The 19083-nt window shown below is 51.8% G+C and overlaps 7 protein-coding genes across 7 annotated transcripts; 3 read left to right on the forward strand and 4 right to left on the reverse strand.

Moving 5' to 3' along the window:
* Positions 1-173: 173 nt before the first annotated feature.
* N7532_007470 (putative NADH-ubiquinone oxidoreductase, subunit G) lies at positions 174-2894 on the reverse strand (the record flags this gene model as incomplete). Its single annotated transcript, XM_056619963.1, has 7 exons — positions 174-276; positions 344-2225; positions 2285-2307; positions 2369-2383; positions 2457-2508; positions 2561-2584; positions 2639-2894. 7 exons carry the CDS (start codon positions 2892-2894, stop codon positions 174-176), a joined length of 2355 nt encoding a protein of 784 aa, XP_056473329.1.
* Positions 2895-3488: 594 nt separating this feature from the next.
* Positions 3489-5215, reverse strand: N7532_007471 (putative ER to Golgi transport protein (Sly41); the record flags this gene model as incomplete). Its single annotated transcript, XM_056619964.1, has 2 exons — positions 3489-4754; positions 4823-5215. The coding sequence occupies 2 exons, from the start codon at positions 5213-5215 to the stop codon at positions 3489-3491; spliced, it is 1659 nt and encodes a 552-aa protein (XP_056473330.1).
* Positions 5216-6714: 1499 nt separating this feature from the next.
* N7532_007472 (Pumilio-family RNA binding repeat-containing protein) lies at positions 6715-9638 on the forward strand (the record flags this gene model as incomplete). Its single annotated transcript, XM_056619965.1, has 7 exons — positions 6715-6840; positions 6912-7022; positions 7076-8155; positions 8212-8838; positions 8914-9193; positions 9263-9353; positions 9416-9638. The coding sequence occupies 7 exons, from the start codon at positions 6715-6717 to the stop codon at positions 9636-9638; spliced, it is 2538 nt and encodes an 845-aa protein (XP_056473331.1).
* Positions 9639-10392: 754 nt separating this feature from the next.
* On the reverse strand, positions 10393-10996 carry N7532_007473 (DUF5572 domain-containing protein; the record flags this gene model as incomplete). Its single annotated transcript, XM_056619966.1, has 2 exons — positions 10393-10756; positions 10815-10996. The coding sequence occupies 2 exons, from the start codon at positions 10994-10996 to the stop codon at positions 10393-10395; spliced, it is 546 nt and encodes a 181-aa protein (XP_056473332.1).
* A 634-nt stretch (positions 10997-11630) lies between these two features.
* Positions 11631-13135, reverse strand: N7532_007474 (TFIIH/NER complex subunit SSL1; the record flags this gene model as incomplete). Its single annotated transcript, XM_056619967.1, has 3 exons — positions 11631-12423; positions 12514-12849; positions 12912-13135. 3 exons carry the CDS (start codon positions 13133-13135, stop codon positions 11631-11633), a joined length of 1353 nt encoding a protein of 450 aa, XP_056473333.1.
* A 239-nt stretch (positions 13136-13374) lies between these two features.
* N7532_007475 (M1 family metallopeptidase) lies at positions 13375-17195 on the forward strand (the record flags this gene model as incomplete). The annotated part of the gene is made up of 11 exons (XM_056619968.1): positions 13375-13616; positions 13916-14085; positions 14180-14604; positions 14665-14886; positions 14958-15075; positions 15140-15289; positions 15345-15611; positions 15684-15754; positions 15812-16254; positions 16322-16534; positions 16601-17195. The coding sequence occupies 11 exons, from the start codon at positions 13375-13377 to the stop codon at positions 17193-17195; spliced, it is 2916 nt and encodes a 971-aa protein (XP_056473334.1).
* A 742-nt stretch (positions 17196-17937) lies between these two features.
* On the forward strand, positions 17938-18780 carry N7532_007476 (Rab family GTPase YPT1; the record flags this gene model as incomplete). The annotated part of the gene is made up of 4 exons (XM_056619969.1): positions 17938-18060; positions 18127-18174; positions 18237-18464; positions 18586-18780. Coding segments are annotated over 4 exons (594 nt in total), but the record flags the coding sequence as incomplete, so codon positions are not given.
* Between the last annotated feature and the right edge of the window lie 303 nt (positions 18781-19083).

A 19083-nucleotide genomic window follows, 5' to 3' on the forward strand; every position in this document is an offset into this window, starting at 1 on the left:
GGAGGTCAACCCCAAAAACCGGATGTAACGGTATTCAAGTCGATGGAGAAAACAGAAGATGGAAAGGAAACAGTACATCAAAGGAAGTTTAGGGTGATACAATAACAACGCCTGCAACCGTTAGACAAAACACAGAATCGATCGTCGGCTCACGCCAGGAAAGATCATGGGATTCAGCCGTAGAGAGCCTGGGGAGACATCTCTCCAGCAGCCATGAAGTTGGTTTCAGGGTTTCCGGTAGCCTTGGCGGCTGAGCAACGAGCCATGGTAGGCGAGCTAATAAAATATCAAGTCAGTATGGCGCATGGATCGAGGAGTTAGGAACAGAGGCTGGATTACGAACCTTCGGGAAATGGCATCGGTAAAGAAGAAGTCCTCAATAACCTTCTTGAAAGGAGCCCCGGTTGTTGAGGCACCCTTGTTCTGGTCGGAAAGCTGCACCTTGCTCAGAGCACTAATCGAAGTGGGCTCCACGACATCGTAGCGACGCATGACAGGGCTGATCTCTTCCATGCGGTCACGAAGAGCCTCAATATCGTCATAAGGAAGAGGCACACCAAGGAACTCGCTAGTGGCACGGATGATCTTCCAGTCATCACGAGCAGCACCGGGCAGCGAAGTAGCGGCACGGGTAACTTGCACTCGGCCTTCGGTATTAACGTAGGTGGCGGACTTCTCAGTGTATGCGGCACCGGGGAGCACGACATCTGCAAGCTGGGCACCCCGGTCACCGTGGTGACCCTGGTAGATGACGAAAGCGTCCTTGGGAATTTCACCTTGCGAAATCTCGTCGGCGCCCAGAAGCCAGACCATCTTAGGAGTAGTCTGGGCAACTTCGGGGCTGGGGGCAGTGAAGCCCACCTCATAGGCACCGGCTCGGGAGGCGGCACGCTGCAGAACGTTGAAACCTTGCCACTCAGGGGTGTTGAAGTTGCTGGCATGTTTCTCCACGAAGCTGCCAACAGCCTCGAAAATGGCCTTCGAGTCGGGATGCTCAGCGGCCGCACTGCCGACAACAATCATAGGGCGTTGGGCACCCGCAAGCTTCTTTCCGAATTCCCCGGACAAAGCGGCCTTGAGGGCAGAGACATCGGCGCCGAGATTCTCGTAGTCAAAGGTGCTTTCAAACTCTTCGCCAACAAGACCAACCTCAAGATCGGAGCGGAGGTATTGCTTGCGGATGCGAGCATTGAGAACTGAGGCTTCGTGACGAGGGTTGGTGGCAACCAAGAGAATGGCGTCCGCCTCCTCGATACCGTAGATCTTGGAGTTGAACAGATAGTTGGTGCGAACATCAACACCGTGAGCAATAGGAGCACTGCCGCCGGGCTGATCGAGGGCAAGGTTGTCGGAGCCAAGCTTGTTGGCCATGTCCTTCATGGCAACAAGAGACTCGGTATCAACCAGGTGACCAGCAACGGCCTTGAACTCGTTAGGCTTCAGCTGCAGCTTCTGTTGAGCGGAGGAAATCTCCACCAGGGCTTGCTCCCAAGTAGCGGGGACAAATTTCCCCTCGCGGCGGATCAAGGGCGTGGTGAGTCGCTGAGTCTTCAATCCATCACAAGCGAAGCGAGACTTGTCGTTAATCCACTCCTCGTTGATGTCATCGTTCAACCTCGGGGTAACACGCATGACTTCCATGCCACGGCTGTCGATCCGGATGTTGGAACCCAGCGCGTCGAGGACGTCGATAGACTCGGTATGCTTCAACTCCCACGGGCGAGCGCGGAAAGCATATGGTTTGGAGGTGAGGGCGCCGACGGGGCAGAGATCGATGACGTTGCCGGACATTTCGGAGTCGAGGTTTCGTTCCAAGTAGGTTCCGATTTGCATGTCGTTTCCACGGCCTGTAGTTCCCAACTCGGGGGCACCCGCAACGTCGTTCATGAATCGCACACAACGAGTGCAGTGAATGCAACGATTCATCGATGTCTTCACCAAGGGACCAATGTTCTTGTCCTCCACGGCACGCTTGCCACCGGTCTCGTGGAACCGACCGCGATCCGCACCATAGCGCATGGACTGATCCTGAAGGTCACACTCTCCACCCTGGTCGCAAATGGGGCAGTCAAGGGGATGATTGGCGAGGAGGAATTCCATGACACCCTCGCGTGCCTTGTGTACTAATGGCGAGCTGGTCTTGACAACCATTCCGGGTTGGACGGGCCAGGCACACGAAGCCACTGGCTTGGGAGCTTTCTCGACTTCGACAAGACACATACGGCCTATATTCCCTAGTCAGCTTCCTGATATGTCAATCCAAGCCACATGAGTTCGAACGTACAGTTACCGGCAATGAGCAGTTTCCTTCATCAACTAGCGTTAGTAAGGGTCATCACTGGGAGGAAAGAACTCGGGGAAAGCGTACTCGTGGTAGCAGTATCTAGTAATGAGATAGTCAGTACTGGACAGGACACATTTTGAGTCTCGAATATTAGATTTGGATCCTATCATACCTGGGGATTGTTGCGCCTGCCTTCTCGCATGCCTGGATAAGTGCCGAGCCGGCTGGGACGGATGTGAGCAGCGATTCAATGGATACTATTCGTATGTGCCTCACCTTCCACGGACACTTTCTTGCCATCTGAAACGTTTTGTTAGCATATATCGACATTCAAAATAGGTTGTTGAGGCATACCAATGGTCAGTTCCACCTCGGCCGCGCGAGGGGCGGTCGTCGCGAAGGCTCGGGCTCGGGGAACCCGGAGAGACCGGGCGGCCGCACGAAACAGCTGCGGCCGCATGATTGGGAAGGGTGAATTGAGGAGAGAGGGGGGGGTGGAGAGGTTTGGGAGATGGGGTGGACGAGGGGGAACGGTACGAAGGAGCTGTTGTTCAGAGTCGGATTCTGCTGGGTTACCTAATGGGTTGCTGACCATTGCCCGCTTACTCATCCCGATTCGCAAATGGGTGGGCGCGGATTGGTGGACAGGCTCGGTTACCCGGATAAACTATAGCTCCGCGGGCGTGGACAAAAACCCCCAATCCGAACAGCCCCTTTCTGGAAATCATCTCATTTCACGGGCGTGATTTATTGTAGGAAGCAGGGTTTGTCTGTTCCTGTTTCCTCTGCAGCACTGTCCCAAGAGCAGACTTTGCACCGAACTGGAGCCGTCAAGGGCCTTTAGGCCTGATGATGACGATGTTCTTTACCGACGGCGGCTACATTCCATTTTCTTGCCAACGAGGGACTTTCCCGACACGCCATAAAACACATTCGGGAAACTAAGTTACAGGATTTTGAGAGCAGCGAGAGGACAGAAAAATACGACTAGAGTTATCAATTGTCATCATATACGTCTTACACAATCCGTTCTTCATCTATTCCAGCCCCACATAACAGGCGGCGACGTGCAATTTCAACCGAAAAGAAAGAACTAAAGAAGAATTAACACTCAAAAAGAAGGAGCTTAAAAAAAGCGCCTTAAAACGCCATGTTATGATACACTGCTATTCCTTGATCTCTTCGTAAGAAACGGGATGCTATGCTATGCAACCGTTGGAGTGTCGCAGGGCTGCCATGTCGATTCTTGCTTCGTCCCTGGCAGCCAGGTCCGAGAAACGCTGGTACCTCGGGCTCGTACACGCCCTGGACCATCGTCCTCCTTCTTCGAGCTATTGGCGGCGTGTGAGTTTCCATTGGCGCTCTCAAAGGAGCGTCCTGCCGGAAAAGCGTAGCCATTGGAATCCCATGGCTTGCTCGAGTGTCGGACATTCATTGGCAAGATAGTCTCCCGCGCTCGGAAATGGTCGGCATTCGCTCTTTGATCCGCCACGTCATCGTGGCTGTTGCGATCGTAAAGGTAAAGTCCCACAAAGGTGAGAGCAATGCCAACGGCTTGGATAGGAGTTGTTGAGCTTCCGAACCAAACAATTGCCACAACAATGACGAAAACTCGCTTCACCAGAGAAGCAACCGAGTAGGACACAGGCGACACCATGGAAAGAAGCACAAAGGCCAGAATGTTCTGCGCAAAGTGCGAAACGCCGTTGAAAACGAATTCAATCATCAGTGCTCCGTGATCCAGGGATCCCTGTTTACCCGATAGGGCAATCACACCATCGTTCACGAAGTCGGATACCAAGGGATATCCTTCACTGACAAACCATATAGGCAAAGTGAGGAAGAAAGCCAGCCCAGAGCAGTAGCAGAGCAAATTCAACTTGTCAAGCTTTCGTCGTGCCGGATACTGGGAATCAGATTCGGCCCGTTCCGCCTCGTTGAACAGTTTCTTTGAGAAGATGTTTTGCGACACAAAAACGATCGCTGCGCCGAATGCGCAGAGAATTCCGAAGAAATTTGTCGACACTCCAGTGGAACAGGCAAGCATGACTCCAGCTGTAAGAGGGATCAGCGAAAGATAGGTAGCTCTCGCGTAACGAATGCGAAACAGCACTCGGTAGGCGAGAACAGTAAACAGGGGCGACAAGCCCTTGATAGTGTGGACGAGGGAGACGGGAATTTGGGACGTGGCCATCGAACTCAAGATATGGCCAGCCAGTTGAAACACGGCTAGGGGCAAAGCAGTGGATATCACTTCACGCGACGGGTAGCGGATGCCATGTTTAAGGACTGGTATACTTTGTCGTAACCGCGGAAAGATGGTAGAAAGATACACCAGGAGCAGACACCAGGCCGAAACAAACGCGAACTGGATAATGGTCAAGGTTATCGGCATCGGAAGGGCATTGAGGATGGATTTCGAGGATGTATTGGTGAGAGCGGAGGTAAAGTACCAAATGATGCATAGGGTCTGGAATGAGAATTAGCTGACATTCAGTGATCATGTTATGCCTTCATTCGTTTCCGAGAGACACGTACTATCAAGCGATAAGACACGGGGGCCCGAAGTGCCTCCGCCAGTTCTTGCGCATTGGCACTCACGCTGCCATTGCGGGTGCGAATGGTCGTGATGGCCTCGCTGATACTCTTCCGCGGCCGGTGCTTCGGGTTCCTCAGCGGCCCATTGACATGCTCTCTTGAGTAAAAGGCCGATTTCCGCGGCTCCCACAGCTCGCTGGGCGCGTATTTCACCGAGGCGTTGGTGCTTGGCCTGCCAGACCCCACGGCGCTGTCGAAAGTCTCCTCGTAGGGAGGAAATTGGTCGATCGGACTACTTGTCGGCGGGGCGATCGAAGGCTTGTTGGGTACTTGCAATTCGGGTTGTCGCATGGATGACCGGCGTCCATGGCCGGTCACTGTCGTGGTAGCCATCGTGGCTCCGTCTTGGCCAGGCCTTGATTCTGCTTCTGCAGTCCCAGTTAACTCTCCGTCACCAGAGCGCGTCGGTGTGGCTACTTTACTCACCCAAACCAGCCAAATTGATGGTAGAAAAGAGGTACCGAATGGAGTTGATAGGGTGTTTTTGTAGCGCGTGTGCGCTCTCAAGGGAGGGTCGTCGTTCAGTTCAGCGAGGTGCAGGCAACTAGTGCAGCGATGACGAATCTCCTGCAAATAGGCGTCAAGGATGGGGATCACACGGAGGCAGCAGTCGAATTACTCAAGGCTTTCGCATCGGTAAATCAGACGATTTCCCCGTCCACAGAAGCTGAGAGTACGAGAAGAAAAGGGGGAGGATACACAACGACGGCTGGCCCCATGAGGGTGTGCGGTCCATGGGTGATTTGCGGTGCTACCGCCACCGGCCGTTACATTACAGGATACCATTTCGATACTTCGGAGGCCGCCGAGCAATCGGCACAGAAGTATATCCAATTTGCGACTCACTGTTATCGAGCCGGAAAATGAACCGTTGCCGCGTCGCACTTGCTTTTTTTCTCGGGGTTTCATTATTTCCTATTTCCAATCTGAACCTGATTTCTTTTTGCCGTATTTTGGTCCTGTCAGACGCACTTTGCCAGCTGTCTTGACCGGATTCGCAATGAGTCACGTGAATACACCCGTTACGGCGGTGGAGCCACTTGGACTCCACTACAGGCAGCGGCGCGGCCTTGTTACAATTCCATCAGAACCCTCAACGAAGAGAGCCACCCAATTCTGATCGCAAAGAAGGGAGTTTTGCTCGCCTGGAAAGATGTATTCTATTTAAAAGCGAGCAAAAAAAGAAGGAGGTTGGCTATTGTAGGCCAGGATTATCCTTGGCTTTTCAACAGCAAGCTAGTATGACGCCAGGGGACGAATTGATGATTTTACTGAGAAACAAGTCATCGTTCCTGTATATGCTTCATTTCATGGGGTGATGATTGGGGTGCCTTTTCGACAGATGGGAAACCCCCTTCCTCTCCAAAAAAGAAAAAAAAAAAGGGTCATCTTGATATGTTCGTTTTGAAGTGGTTCGCCCGGCTTCGAATGAGAAGACATGATAATCGTTCTTCTGCTGGAACCAACTATTTTATTGGTAGGTATTGATCTTTTAAATGACGCCCAGAAAACAATGGTCTCTTGTGTGGATCTTATACCGGTAAGAATGGACTCTCGAGGTTTGTGGTGGTTAGGAAGATGTGAAGCTCAGCGCACCTGCCTCCGCCTGAGCATGTTAAACCTCGTCCCTGCCCTACCCATTGTTGTCTTTCCTTCCCAACCCTTCGCACACCACTCATCTTTTCCCATCCTCTTTTTTCAATCTACCATCTTCTCTCCGATTCTCGCGGTCATCTGAATCTGATCTTCCGCCGTTTAGCTGCAACCTCCATTCGAACTCCTGCGCCTCGGATTCGTGTGTGCACAGTCTACCATACTGGTTGCAAGCAGCCATGATGTCTTCTCTCAACGGCCCATCCAAACATGGCCCATCTAAGCATGGGTGTGTCAACAAAGAAGGAAGATTCGCTGCTAATGATGTCGATGCACGAATGATTTCTTTTCGTCGCGAGTCATCGGTGAGTCCCAAGGAATTGATCGCTCCACCCGAATCGAAGGTACCCAGTCACTTACTCTCCCAATATTATAGGGCCATCAACATTCAGCGGGTCATCACAGATCATCCGAGATAACCCAAGGCTCGAAGCATACCGCCCCTCGAGTCTCCAACAGTGAAGACATCGAGATCTCCTCAAACAAGGTTAGTTATCCCAGAGACCGAGACATGTAATTCAGACGAACTGACAACCCTAGAAGCAAAAGTTTGAGCACTTGAAAGCTGAATCCTTGACTGGGAAGCATTCCCGGATCGAAGAACTCCTAGCGGACCTCAACCCTCGTGGCCTTCCAGTGGTCTGCGCAGAGACGGACCGTCCCTCTGCTTCCTCAAAGGAGGCCCCGATGAATGAGCCGTTGCCTAGTCCTGGCTCAACAGAGGCTACGGACGCCTACTCGTCGGACCCCACGGCGCGAATGGAATATGTCTCGCAGCTCAGACAGGAACTGCTCGCCGCCAAGTCCACGATTGCTTTACAGGAACAAGAGCTGGCACAGACACGCGTTCTCAATCAAACTTTGGATCAAGCTCTTGGTCCCCCCTCTGAAGCCGACTTCAGTGGTCGAGAGATCACTGAACAAACAATCAGTCACTTACAGAACGCCTTCAACGCTTCGAATCCTGCCTTCGGCCAGTATAAGGATGCCTGGGGCGCACAAGACGACTCGCATTCTGACATCTCAGATGCACTGTCAGCCGGTGGCTACAATCGTGCTCGTGGACGTTGGCCCGAGAGTAGTCAGCAGGCCTTTGGTATGAGCAGCAACGAACGCCCTTTTGCTAAGCCTTATGAGGAGTCTCATCAAGAGTCGAATCCCATGGGCCAATACTCGACCCGGCTCTGGAGCAGCCCGAATGCGTATCCAATTTTCGCACCTGCTGGGGGTTTTCAATCACAGAGAGTACTTTCGACCGGGTCATCCAGTACATACGGTTCATATTCGCGCCCTCCGAGTGATCAGCCCCAATACCCTCACGCTCTTGTTCAAGTCCAGAACCCTCTCCCTCGCCACTCCTCTATTCAAGCAAATCATGCCGGGGCCATGTTTCCTCCCCCGGCCAATTCCTGGTCTAGCCTCGCTACCGAGTCACCTGTTGATTCGACGCCCACGCCTAAATCACCCACTTCTTCAACGACTAGATCCACTGGCGCATTCCAGTCAATGGGAAACTACCCATTCACCTATCATGCTCGACAAGTTGGAACAGCTCTTTCTCCAACGGCCACGGAGTTCACAGCAGGCACCGCCGAGAGAAATCCCTGGGCCATCTCGGTGGTAAGTATTAACTTTATCACTTACGATACGTATTGAGTATTAACTAACGACTTTAGGCTAACGGAAACTCCATTCAGACATATGTTCCATCCCTCGGTCCTCCCAACTACCGGCGACTCCTCGAAAAAAACGAGCCATGTGACTGGAAGCATTTTGTCGACATGATTGTCTGTGGCAATGACCAACAGGCGTCTATCTTCCTACAGCAGAAGCTTAAAGTTGGAACTGGTGACCAGAAATTCGAAATCATTGAAGCGATAATCATCCAAGCATACCCGCTCATGGTCAATCGATTTGGGAACTTTCTCATCCAACGTTGTTTCGAACACGGCACCCCGGAGCAAGTTGTGGCCATTGCCAATGCGATCAGCGGTCGCACACTGACCCTGAGTATGGACCCATTTGGCTGTCACGTCATTCAGAAGGCTTTAGACTGTGTTCCCGAGGATCACAAAACTGCAATGGTACAAGAGCTTCTTTGCAGAATTCCGGAAACAGTGGTCCATCGCTATGCCTGCCACGTCTGGCAGAAGCTCTTTGAGCTCCGCTGGAGTGGTGAGCCTCCACAGATCATGGCGAAGGTAAACGAAGCACTTTGTGGATTGTGGCATGAAGTCGCACTGGGCGAGACTGGAAGTCTAGTTGTGCAGAACATATTTGAGAACTGCGTGGAGGCAGAAAAGGTATTATCCAGATCCACCTCAAGAGGGATTCCCAACATCGAATGACAGAAACAGAGAAATACTGACAATGAGTAGAGACCAGCAATCGAAGAGGTGCTCGAGAAGATTGATATACTCGCTCATGGTCAGTTCGGCAACTGGTGTATCCAACACATTTGTGAGCACGGCGCTCCGCCTGACAAGAGCCGTGCTACTGAACATGTTCTTCACCATGCTGTTGATTACAGTATGGACCAGTTTGCATCGAAAATCGTTGAGAAATGTTTGAAAATCGGAGGATCAGAGTTCCTCGAACGTTATCTTTCTCGTGTTTGCACTGGTCGTACTGATCGACCTCGGATGCCACTGATCGATAGTGAGTTCTTTTTCTCTCTGTTGCTTGGTTCTTATTATTTCCCTTGGTCATGCGCTAACGTTGAAACAGTTGCTGGTGATCAGTATGGGAACTATCTGATCCAATGGGTTCTAATGAATGCGGCCCCTCACCAACGGGAGCTGGTTGCCGGTCATATTCGGTGCGTTTTCTTGAGCTCCCCTTCAAATCATACTCGTGGTTGTGGCTAATTTGTCCTGATAGGAAGCATATGGTCTCTCTTCGCGGTTCCAAGTTCGGGTCCCGTGTTGCGATGCTCTGTTGCAACCCATCCCATGCCACTCGCCCTGGTCCTGGAACCGGGATGCCGGTCGGTCGCTTCAACCAGTTCAATGAAGAAAGGTTCCCTTCTTCTGGACAAAATGGTGGTCGTTTTGGCCGTGGGAATCAATGGAATCCCCGCTATGCGCCGTTCCGCCCAAACTAGATCGATGACCCAACCTGGCCTATGAGCAGACGACATTGTGCTTTTGAACCATCAAAAGCACCATTTTCATCGACAGTGTCGCTTACCTATTCTCGATATGATGTCGCAACGAAAACAAACCCGGAGTTAACACAATCGATTCCCAGATCATCATTGTATTTATTACTCGCACCAGCAGTTCACCTTCACCGATTGTCCCGATTCGAGCTTTTACGTCGCCAGCAACCACATGCTTTCGACAAGAGATTTGCGACACGCCAAATTAATCCCTTCTTTATCTCATCCGTTTCAATCTCGATATCCAATCCTGTCTGCCGATCTAACCAGCTGGCTTGCTTCCGCACCTCCGGTCGCCGCTCTAGGCTCCACAAGTCAAATTACAAGCACTCAATTACCAACTTCCTGTCCTTTGCAACGTCAATCTGGTTATTATTGGGAGTTATATCTTAAATGCGGAACCACTCTTAGGTGCCTACTCTGTCGGAGGGTTGATATACCAGGAAGGTCGGGGTGTGATGTGCGCACATCTGTCTTCAGTGGTGCTACTGGGACTCTGTCTGTTTTCCAAGCACCCGACTAAGCTATTAGTGTCCTTTAACATATTCTTACCCGGACACTCGGGTTCCGAATAATTTTATTAGTACCAATTCCAAATCCCCTTCCGAAACTATCGGACAGCACCTGGCGTTTGTAGAACTTCATTTGAAGAACGTAATCCCGTATATCCTATCGTACATAGTACTATTATCACACCTCAAATAGTACCAGCCGAGGCTTCATCTGCTGATGAGACTGCATCATCCTTTTCCCATGGTTTTCGTCGCCGGGGCTTCTCGCTGGCAAGATCGTGTCCCTCTAACACCGTGTCTGGTATCTCTTGAATTCCTGGGATCGGTTGTCCCGTTGTGATGAGGTCCACGATGTGCGCAAAGGAAGATGGATACAACGGTTCCGAGGGCTTAGGTGATTCGGCGATGGAGATGTTCGCATCTGCAGAGGGTTCGGACGAGTTTTGCGACAGACCTGGCGCGGTGCTTCGCTCGAGCTCGCTAGTCGTATGCGAAGCTAACCACGATTTATAGGCGGCAAAGGAAATCGGTGGTGTAAGATTCTCCTTTCTGGACCTTCAAGTCAGTGGAGTTACAAATGTAGACGTCGCGGGGTCTGGTAGAATACCGGGAGAAAAAGAAGCATTTGGCTTGCAGGACGAGGTCATCTTCGCGGTTCATCTCCGCTTCGCTGGCAGGGGTTTCGGGATGACCCAAGATGATGGCAAGGCCATTTGCGAATTCTGCATCTTCATGAAACGGATATGATTGTAATCGCTCAAAAGAGCTCCCTGGCGTGGTTTGTGCCATGGCGCTGAGGTGGTGGATGTTGAGGGTAGTTGGTAGGGTGTGGAGGATACGTGGGGCATGGTGCGAGCCCCCAGTCGAGTCAAGACGGGAACCGAGGTTCAGGTTACGGAAGGTTATCACGGCCAGAGCTCACTTTTTCCTTTTTTCGCCCATGTTGATGCCCTGATTTCAATTGATGGCTGATCCATCACCGACAGACGAAAAATGACTAGAAATACGAGAGCGTTCAATATCAATAGCATTTACTGAAGCTCCATCGACCGCACAAGATTTGGAGTGGTGATATCATGTAAGTGGCTGTTCAGCTGGCCGTCAGAAGACTGCTTGGGCAACTGTTTTTGATGACTGTTAGGCGGTCAGATTGAGGTACAAATCTCCATAGTTCAGGCACCAAGCCCTCTTGAAACTGGAAATGGGGCTTTGGGCGTCATGGCCATCCGTATTCGAGCGATAAGAATTCGATCCCGCAGATCTATGAAAGTGCCCTTCGCCATGCTGAATTGAATGATATATACATATATAGGAACTCCATTTTGTCTTTTGGAAGCCTTAGGCGACGACAAAAAAAAAAAAAAAAAAAAAAAGATAAAGAAAGGAGAGGAAAAAGCAATGCAACCATCTAGAGTTTCCTGGTTCATGCTGTCGTGTCCATCCCGTCAGATTTAACCAGCTCACTTTGGGGAGCTCGCGTGCTTTTACTTTGACATCCAGGGCAATTGTGGACAACCTCGTGGACGAATAGGTCGCAGTCAATGCAAAAATGGTTCAGACAGGCCGTGCATTCATATCGACTGCTCACACTCATTCCCTTGGTATGGTTCTCGACTGCCAGCCATTGATCTTCAGGAGGTACCGCAGGGAAAGCGAGCCCGCAAGCGAAACATGCAGAGCCCTGACAGGCTCGACGCCAGGGAACTTCAGCCCAATTGATCAGGGGGAACAAGTGGTGATAGGAACGCGCTAGATGTGTAGAAAGAATGAGGGTTAATCCGCAAGAAGGGCATTCAGCAGGCAGACTGCAGACTTTGCAGCCGCAGCGTGAGCACAGGTATCCGCCTCGAGATGGTTTGGAATGACAGGCGCAGAGCGATGGGTTCGCTTCCACGGTCCGAGAAGGGAATCCCATCTTCAGCAATGAGCTTGCCGATTGTTTTTTTGAATAGGTGGCCGGGGGCGTAGTCACATCCATCATTAACTCCCGAAAATGCTGCTCATTGAGGGCAACGCCATAAGCCGTTTCATCGCCTCCGTTGGTTCGCTTGCAGAGTTCGCGGCAGATAGCCACCTGCGCAGCCAGACCGACGATTCGGACACGCACTTTGTCGCTGATCAAGGTATCGATGGTCTGGTGGATGTCCCCAGGGTCTGACGAAAGCAGGGAGCCGAAAATGACCAGGACCTCTCTGGTGCCGTGGCTTGGTGTATGGCTTTGTGACAAGGGTCAGTTTCGCTCAGAAAATGGCTTTAGTTCCAGGGATATGGAACAAAAGGAAGGGAAGGGCAGAGTAAGACCGTACAAGAGAGCACCTCGGGCCATCTCAAGACCATTCTGTAAGCTTGGAAGACCTTTAGGGTCCTGGGTCCTAAGCGATTGTATGGCTGTAAAGTGTTCTGTTGGGTTACCGCTCATGTCGCTGACTCGAAATGCTAAGCCGTCTCGAAGACCCAGAACGCCGAGCTGGGAGATGGGGTTCTGCTCAAAGAATTCTCGCACAAACTCCTGTGCATATCGTAGAGTCAAGAGATATCGCGTTGGACGTAGATCCTTCTCGGACATTGACTGAGAGAGATCCAAGATCAAGATGAGGTGTCGTATGATGCCGCGCTGCAAAGGAGTTGTGTCTTTCAATAACCTGTGTCGAGAATAAGGTCAGTGATCTGAGGGTTGTACGCAACAAGGGGAGGGTAGCCTTACCTCTTTCGCTTTCCTGCCTCCAATAGCCCATCGACGGTCGAACTGATAGTGCCATCTGCGCCCTCGACCAAAGTCTCCCAAGTCCTGGAGAGCTCCCACTCCGCACCGCCGCGCTGCTTCCTTTTTCCGGATCGCGTCCGGTCACTGCGGGAGACTTGGTAGTCATCTTCGTCCTCGGTCACATCTCCCACGTAATCCTCATCGGAGTCGGCCATGGCTGGCATGATGCCGGATCGGAAGTGTGGAGTTGCGGTGGCTTTGCGGTCTCAAAGCGATGGGGGCTTGCGGACTTCTAGCGGCGAAGAGGGTCCAAGCTCCGACGGGGCTCCGTTCGTTGAAGCAACCTTTAGAATCGCTCGCTCCCTGAAAGCACCTGGCTCGATCCCAATCACGCGAGTGCGTCAATTCTTCCAGACACGCGATTTCGGTCCCGACGGTAGCCGGTGGTGTTGCTAATGCCGCGATGTGGGGGAGAAGATCCATTGCGGCGTCGAGACGCGCTGCACTCGAGGTCCGTCACCGAGTCGCTGTCCGCCCCTCCCCCTCCTTCTCCTCCTCGTTTCCGTCGCGCGCTCTTCGCCTGCATTCCCGTCCCAAACTCCCACTGCCTGCGTCCAGTCTCCATCTTGGATTTACTCCCGCTCGATTCTGCTCCGCTGAAGCTCGCATGATGGCGTCCGCCGATCGAGATACGCTGCCCGATGTGTAAGTGCTGGAGGCACACCGAAGAACAACTTGCGCCTTTCTTTTCCTCGAGGGTTTAGTTGAGGAATCTATCATCGATAAAGATCTTCTCTGCATGCCGATATAGTGGAGATAGACCCGAGTCATCTATCGAGATCGAGATCCTTTTGCCAAGTAATTGAACTGGTCATCTACCAGATAGGTGATTTCGGGTCCATCGACGCCAACCTCGGTTGATCTACTTGAAGCTTGAGGATTCGGAGGGCTGCAATTTTCTTCATATAGTTACGGCCATAGATCTTGTACTGATGCTAATCCAGGGCCAAGCCGGTCAACTATCACGTTTCGCTCTTCGACCTGCAACTCGGCGGCTCCTGGGGGTACAAGGGTATTGTGAAGATTGATCTGAAGGTGACACGGGCCACCAAAGAGATTGTACTCAACTCCAAGGATATCGAGGTCCAAGGCGCTGAAGTCTTGAGCAAGGATGGTATGTCAAATATTCGGAAATAAGGCGATCGTGCGAAGTATACCCAGAGACGATCCGACCAGAAAGCTAATAATCATCTCTTGCTTAATTCCAGGATCTCAATTGGCAAAGTCAAGCGATATCACATATGATAAGACATCTGAGCGTGTTGCCCTGAAGTTTCCTCAGGAGGTTGCTCCATCGGATGTTGTGCTTGTCATCAACTTCACTGGAACCATGAACAACGTGATGGCAGGTTTCTATCGTTCCAAGTATAAGTCTGTGGGACAGCCATCCGCGGACACGCCCAAAGAAGATGACTTCAACTATATGCTTAGCACTCAATTTGAGTCGTGTGACGCGCGGAGGGCATTCCCTTGCTTTGACGAGCCGAATCTGAAGGCTACTTTCGATTTTGAGATTGAAGTCCCCAAGGGCCAGACCGCTCTCAGCAACATGCCCATCCAGTCGGAGAGGGATGGTAGCCATACCGGTCTGAAGTTTGTCACCTTCCAAAAGACCCCCGTGATGAGTACCTACGTAAGTGTAGAACCAAGTGACGTGGGTTGACCTTTCCACTAATACTCGGCAAATATACAGCTTCTCGCCTGGGCAGTGGGCGACTTTGAATATGTCGAGGCCATGACTGAGCGTAAGTATCAGGGCAAGAGTATCCCAGTTCGGGTTTACACAACCCGCGGTCTCAAGGACCAGGCTCGCTTTGCCTTGGAATGTGCCCACCGAACAGTCGACTATTTCTCGGAAATTTTTGAAATTGAGTATCCTTTACCTAAAGCGGACCTTTTGGCTGTGCATGAATTTGTAAGTCGCAGTAGTTCTTTGATCCCCCCAAGGACTATATAGCCGGGTTGTTAATTGTACTCAACTATCAGGCCATGGGAGCAATGGAGAACTGGGGTCTTGTGACATACCGGACAACCGCGGTCCTTTTCGATGAAGGAAAATCGGACAATCGTTACAAGAACCGCATTGCCTACGTGGTTGCACATGGTATGAGTCTTCCCCGGTTGAAATCGAGGCTGACACCAGAACTGTTCTAATGTACCCTCGATAGAGTTGGCCCACCAATGGTTCGGCAATCTTGTCACGATGGATTGGTGGAATGAGCTTTGGCTCAATGAAGGTTTTGCTACATGGGTTGGCTGGCTTGCCGTTGACCATTTCTATCCAGGTGAGCCCATTCTCCTTATGAACAGCTACCGTGGTACTTTTCTAACATGAACAGAATGGAACATTTGGTCTCAGTTTGTCGTACGCAGTGCCCGAGGTATATCCTATTGTCCCTGAGATCATCCCCATTGACATTATACCACAGGCTGAAGGCGTGCAACAAGCATTTCACCTCGACTCCTTACGAGCATCCCATCCCATCGAGGTGCCCGTTCGGAACGCTCTTGAAGTGGACCAGATCTTTGATCATATCAGCTACCTGAAAGGTAGCTCGGTGATCCGCATGCTGAGCGTCCATCTCGGCCGGGAGACGTTCCTGCGTGGAGTCGCCGATTATCTCAAGTCGCACGCATACGGTAGGTGACGAAGCATGCGCCTGAACCTCAACTTGACCACCCTTGGCTGACTTTCCCATTTGCAATTGGCAGGAAATGCGACCACGAATGACTTGTGGTCCGCCCTGAGCAAGGCTTCTGGACAGGATGTGCATGGCTTCATGGTTCGTTGCCTACCAGACCGACTCTATGCAATTTGATTGCTAACTTGCCTACTTTAGGATCCTTGGATTCGTAAGATTGGATTCCCTGTCGTTACCATAGCAGAGGAGCCTGGACAAATCAGCGTGCGTCAAAGCCGATTCTTGTCTACTGGCGATGCGAAGCCCGAGGAAGACGAAACCACCTGGTGGATTCCTCTTGGTATCAAATCCGGGAATAAACTGGCCAATGTGGATACTCGTGCTCTCACGGAGAAATCCGATACCATTGGAGGTGTTGGAGATGATGGCTTCTACAAAATCAACAAGGACCTGTCAGGGTTCTACCGCACCAATTACCCGCCTGCACGCCTCGCCCAACTGGGCCAGTCTCTCGGGCTTCTGAGCACCGAGGATAAGATAGGCCTACTCGGTGATGCTGCTGCTCTTGCGGTCTCTGGCGAAGGTACTACGCCAGCCCTGTTGGCCTTGCTAGAAGGCTTCAAGGGAGAGCAAAACTACCTGTGAGTAAACTCAACGCCGCTATATTCTTTGCTTTGTATGAGCCATCACTGACATCTTGTTTCATAGTGTTTGGTCCCAGCTGTCTTCCACGCTGGCGAACCTTCGGTCTATCTTCTCCCAGAACGATCAAGTTGCTGACGGCTTGAAGAAGTTCACTCGAGAGTTGGCCGGTCCGGCTGCTGAGCAGATTGGCTGGGAATTCAAATCCAACGAGGATTATCTGATCATCCAACTACGCAAGCTTCTCATCGCCATGGCTGGTAATAGCGGTCATGATAGGTAATCCTACCTTTATCTTTCCCTCCCTTTGGTAATCGCTGCTAACAGATCTTGTTTTCAATTCAGCATCGTTGCTGAGGCAAAGCGCCGTTTCGACCTCTGGGCTACGGGTCAGGACAAATCCGCCGTGCACACCAACCTTCGCTCGGCCATTTTTAGCCTCAACGTCTCAGAGGGTGGCCGCAAGGAGTATGAAGCTGTGAAGGAGGAGTACCTCCGCACGGATTCCGTAGACGGTAAGGAGATCTCTCTGGCCGCCATGGGACGCACGAAAGACCCGGCACTGGTGCAAGATTACCTAGACTTTGTCTTTTCCGACAAAGTGGCTATCCAAGATATCCACAGCGGTGCCGTCTCTTTGGCTGCCAACTCTAAGATGCGCCATCACCTTTGGGAGTACATCAAGACGAACTGGGCATCGGTTGAAGCACGATTGTCGTCCAACAATGTTGTCTTCGAGCGATTTGTTCGCATGGGCCTATCCAAATTTGCTGATCACCAGATCGGCGATGACATCGCCAGCTTCTTCAAGAACAAGAACACGGGAGCGTATGAGCGGGCTCTCGTCATCGTGGCGGATAACATCCGGACCAACGCCTCTTATAAGGAACGCGACCAGCCCGTGACTCTGGAATGGCTGCGAGCCCATGGCTACGCGTGAACTCGATGGGGTATGTGCCGGTCGCTCAGTGACGAAGGAAAATTGCGGCACGACCGTACAGGCTCGCGCCAACTGTAGATCACCTGCCACGAGCAAATGAGGCTCCCACGAGGCTTAGGATGTGCATGGGATCCGGTAGTGGAGAACAACTTGGTAGAGAGCGATCTGTTGGAGGTTGTTGTGTTGTTTAAGAGACTTCGGAGTAACCGTTCGCTGTCAGAATGAAATCAGTTCACTTCCACAGTTCCCCTCAGTAGTCTCAAGCCCTCGGAGACTGACAAGTCAAACAATCTAAAGAAGCAACGCAACGCGGCACAAGGCGGTGGCCGCTGAAACAAAGCTGCGCATCAGGTGCGTCTGGCCTCCTGCACCTCCTATCATTTCAGGCCTTCATCATTCAGTCCCCTCCACCAACCCCCGTCTTCCATCTCTTGCCTGTCTTTGGCTATATTCAACCTGATCTGGTGCTTTGAATAAGTTGCTCGATTCTCCATCCACCAAATCACCATGAACCCTGAGTGGTGAGTGCCCCCATCGCCGTCTATTTTGAAACCTCCCTCTCCGTGCCCGTAGCCGGGTCCGCCACCCAGAACCGCCATCTGGCATCGGCTAGGCTCTCTTTGTGAACGACTTGACTGACGTGTTATCGCTTTACAGAGTGTCTTCGTTTCGCTAGCTCCCCCCCCAAATCACGATCTCAACTCCCCCAAAGCGCCGATCCGTCTTACCTAACTGAAATAGATACGATTACCTCTTCAAGCTCCTCCTCATCGGAGACTCCGGTGTTGGAAAGTCTTGCTTGTTGCTTCGTTTCGCCGACGATACCTATACCGAAAGCTATATCTCGACTATCGGTGTCGACTTCGTGCGTTTGACCCTCGAACTCCGCGGGGCCGTGACGGGAACGTGAAGCTAATCGCGCATGTCGCAGAAAATCCGAACGATCGAGCTCGATGGCAAGACTGTGAAACTTCAGATTGTATGTGAACCTATTTCGAGCCCGCACGGTTGATGTTTACTTGGCTAACTGGCGCATTTCAGTGGGATACTGCTGGTCAGGAACGTTTCCGCACCATCACATCTTCCTACTACCGCGGTGCTCACGGCATCTGCGTGGTCTACGATGTGACTGACATGGACTCCTTCAACAACGTCAAGCAGTGGCTTCAGGAGATTGACCGGTACGCTACCGAGGGTGTTAACAAGCTGCTCGTTGGCAACAAGAGTGATATGGAGGACAAGAAGGTTGTGGAGTACACTGTAGCCAAGGTACGTAACCCTTCCTTTCCCTTTCGATTTAGGCTCCTCCCGGATCTATATCGCAGCTAGATAGAGGGGACGTCGTTCCGGCTGGATGATTCATTGACATCCTCATTTTGCCTTTGTACAGGAGTTTGCCGACAGCCTCGGAATCCCCTTCCTCGAGACTTCCGCCAAGAACGCGTCCAACGTTGAGCAGGCTTTCTTGACAATGGCGCGACAGATTAAGGAGCGCATGGGAACCGCTACCGTCAACAACAAGCCGACTGTGCAAGTTGGCCAAGGCCAGGGCGTCCAGTCCGGATCCGCGGGCGGTTGCTGCTAGACGAAACGACCTTGTGCAGTGCGGTGCTTCCATTTGGCGCAATGTTACATCATGGATGAGGGTTTTCTAAGCGGCGTGGTATCTATCGGCAGCCGGGCTTGTCATACCATTCGACAGTCGGCTACAGACGACCGAGGACTCGACGAGGCTTGTCTTTCGTTTCGCGAGTGCCGCCGGAGAGCTCTTTCTTTCTTCTCTCTTCCTGTGCTTTAGACGGCCCTGTGTTCTGTCGTTCTGCGATTTGCTTCGTGATTACCGCCGGTGTTTCTCTTTCCTGGCCGCATCTGTCTTGGCCCTTCATTC

This window comes from Penicillium argentinense (assembly GCF_028826775.1).
Source record: "Penicillium argentinense strain IBT 30761 chromosome Unknown utg000006l_segment0_segment0, whole genome shotgun sequence".
NCBI classification, from domain to species: Eukaryota; Fungi; Ascomycota; class Eurotiomycetes; order Eurotiales; family Aspergillaceae; genus Penicillium; species Penicillium argentinense.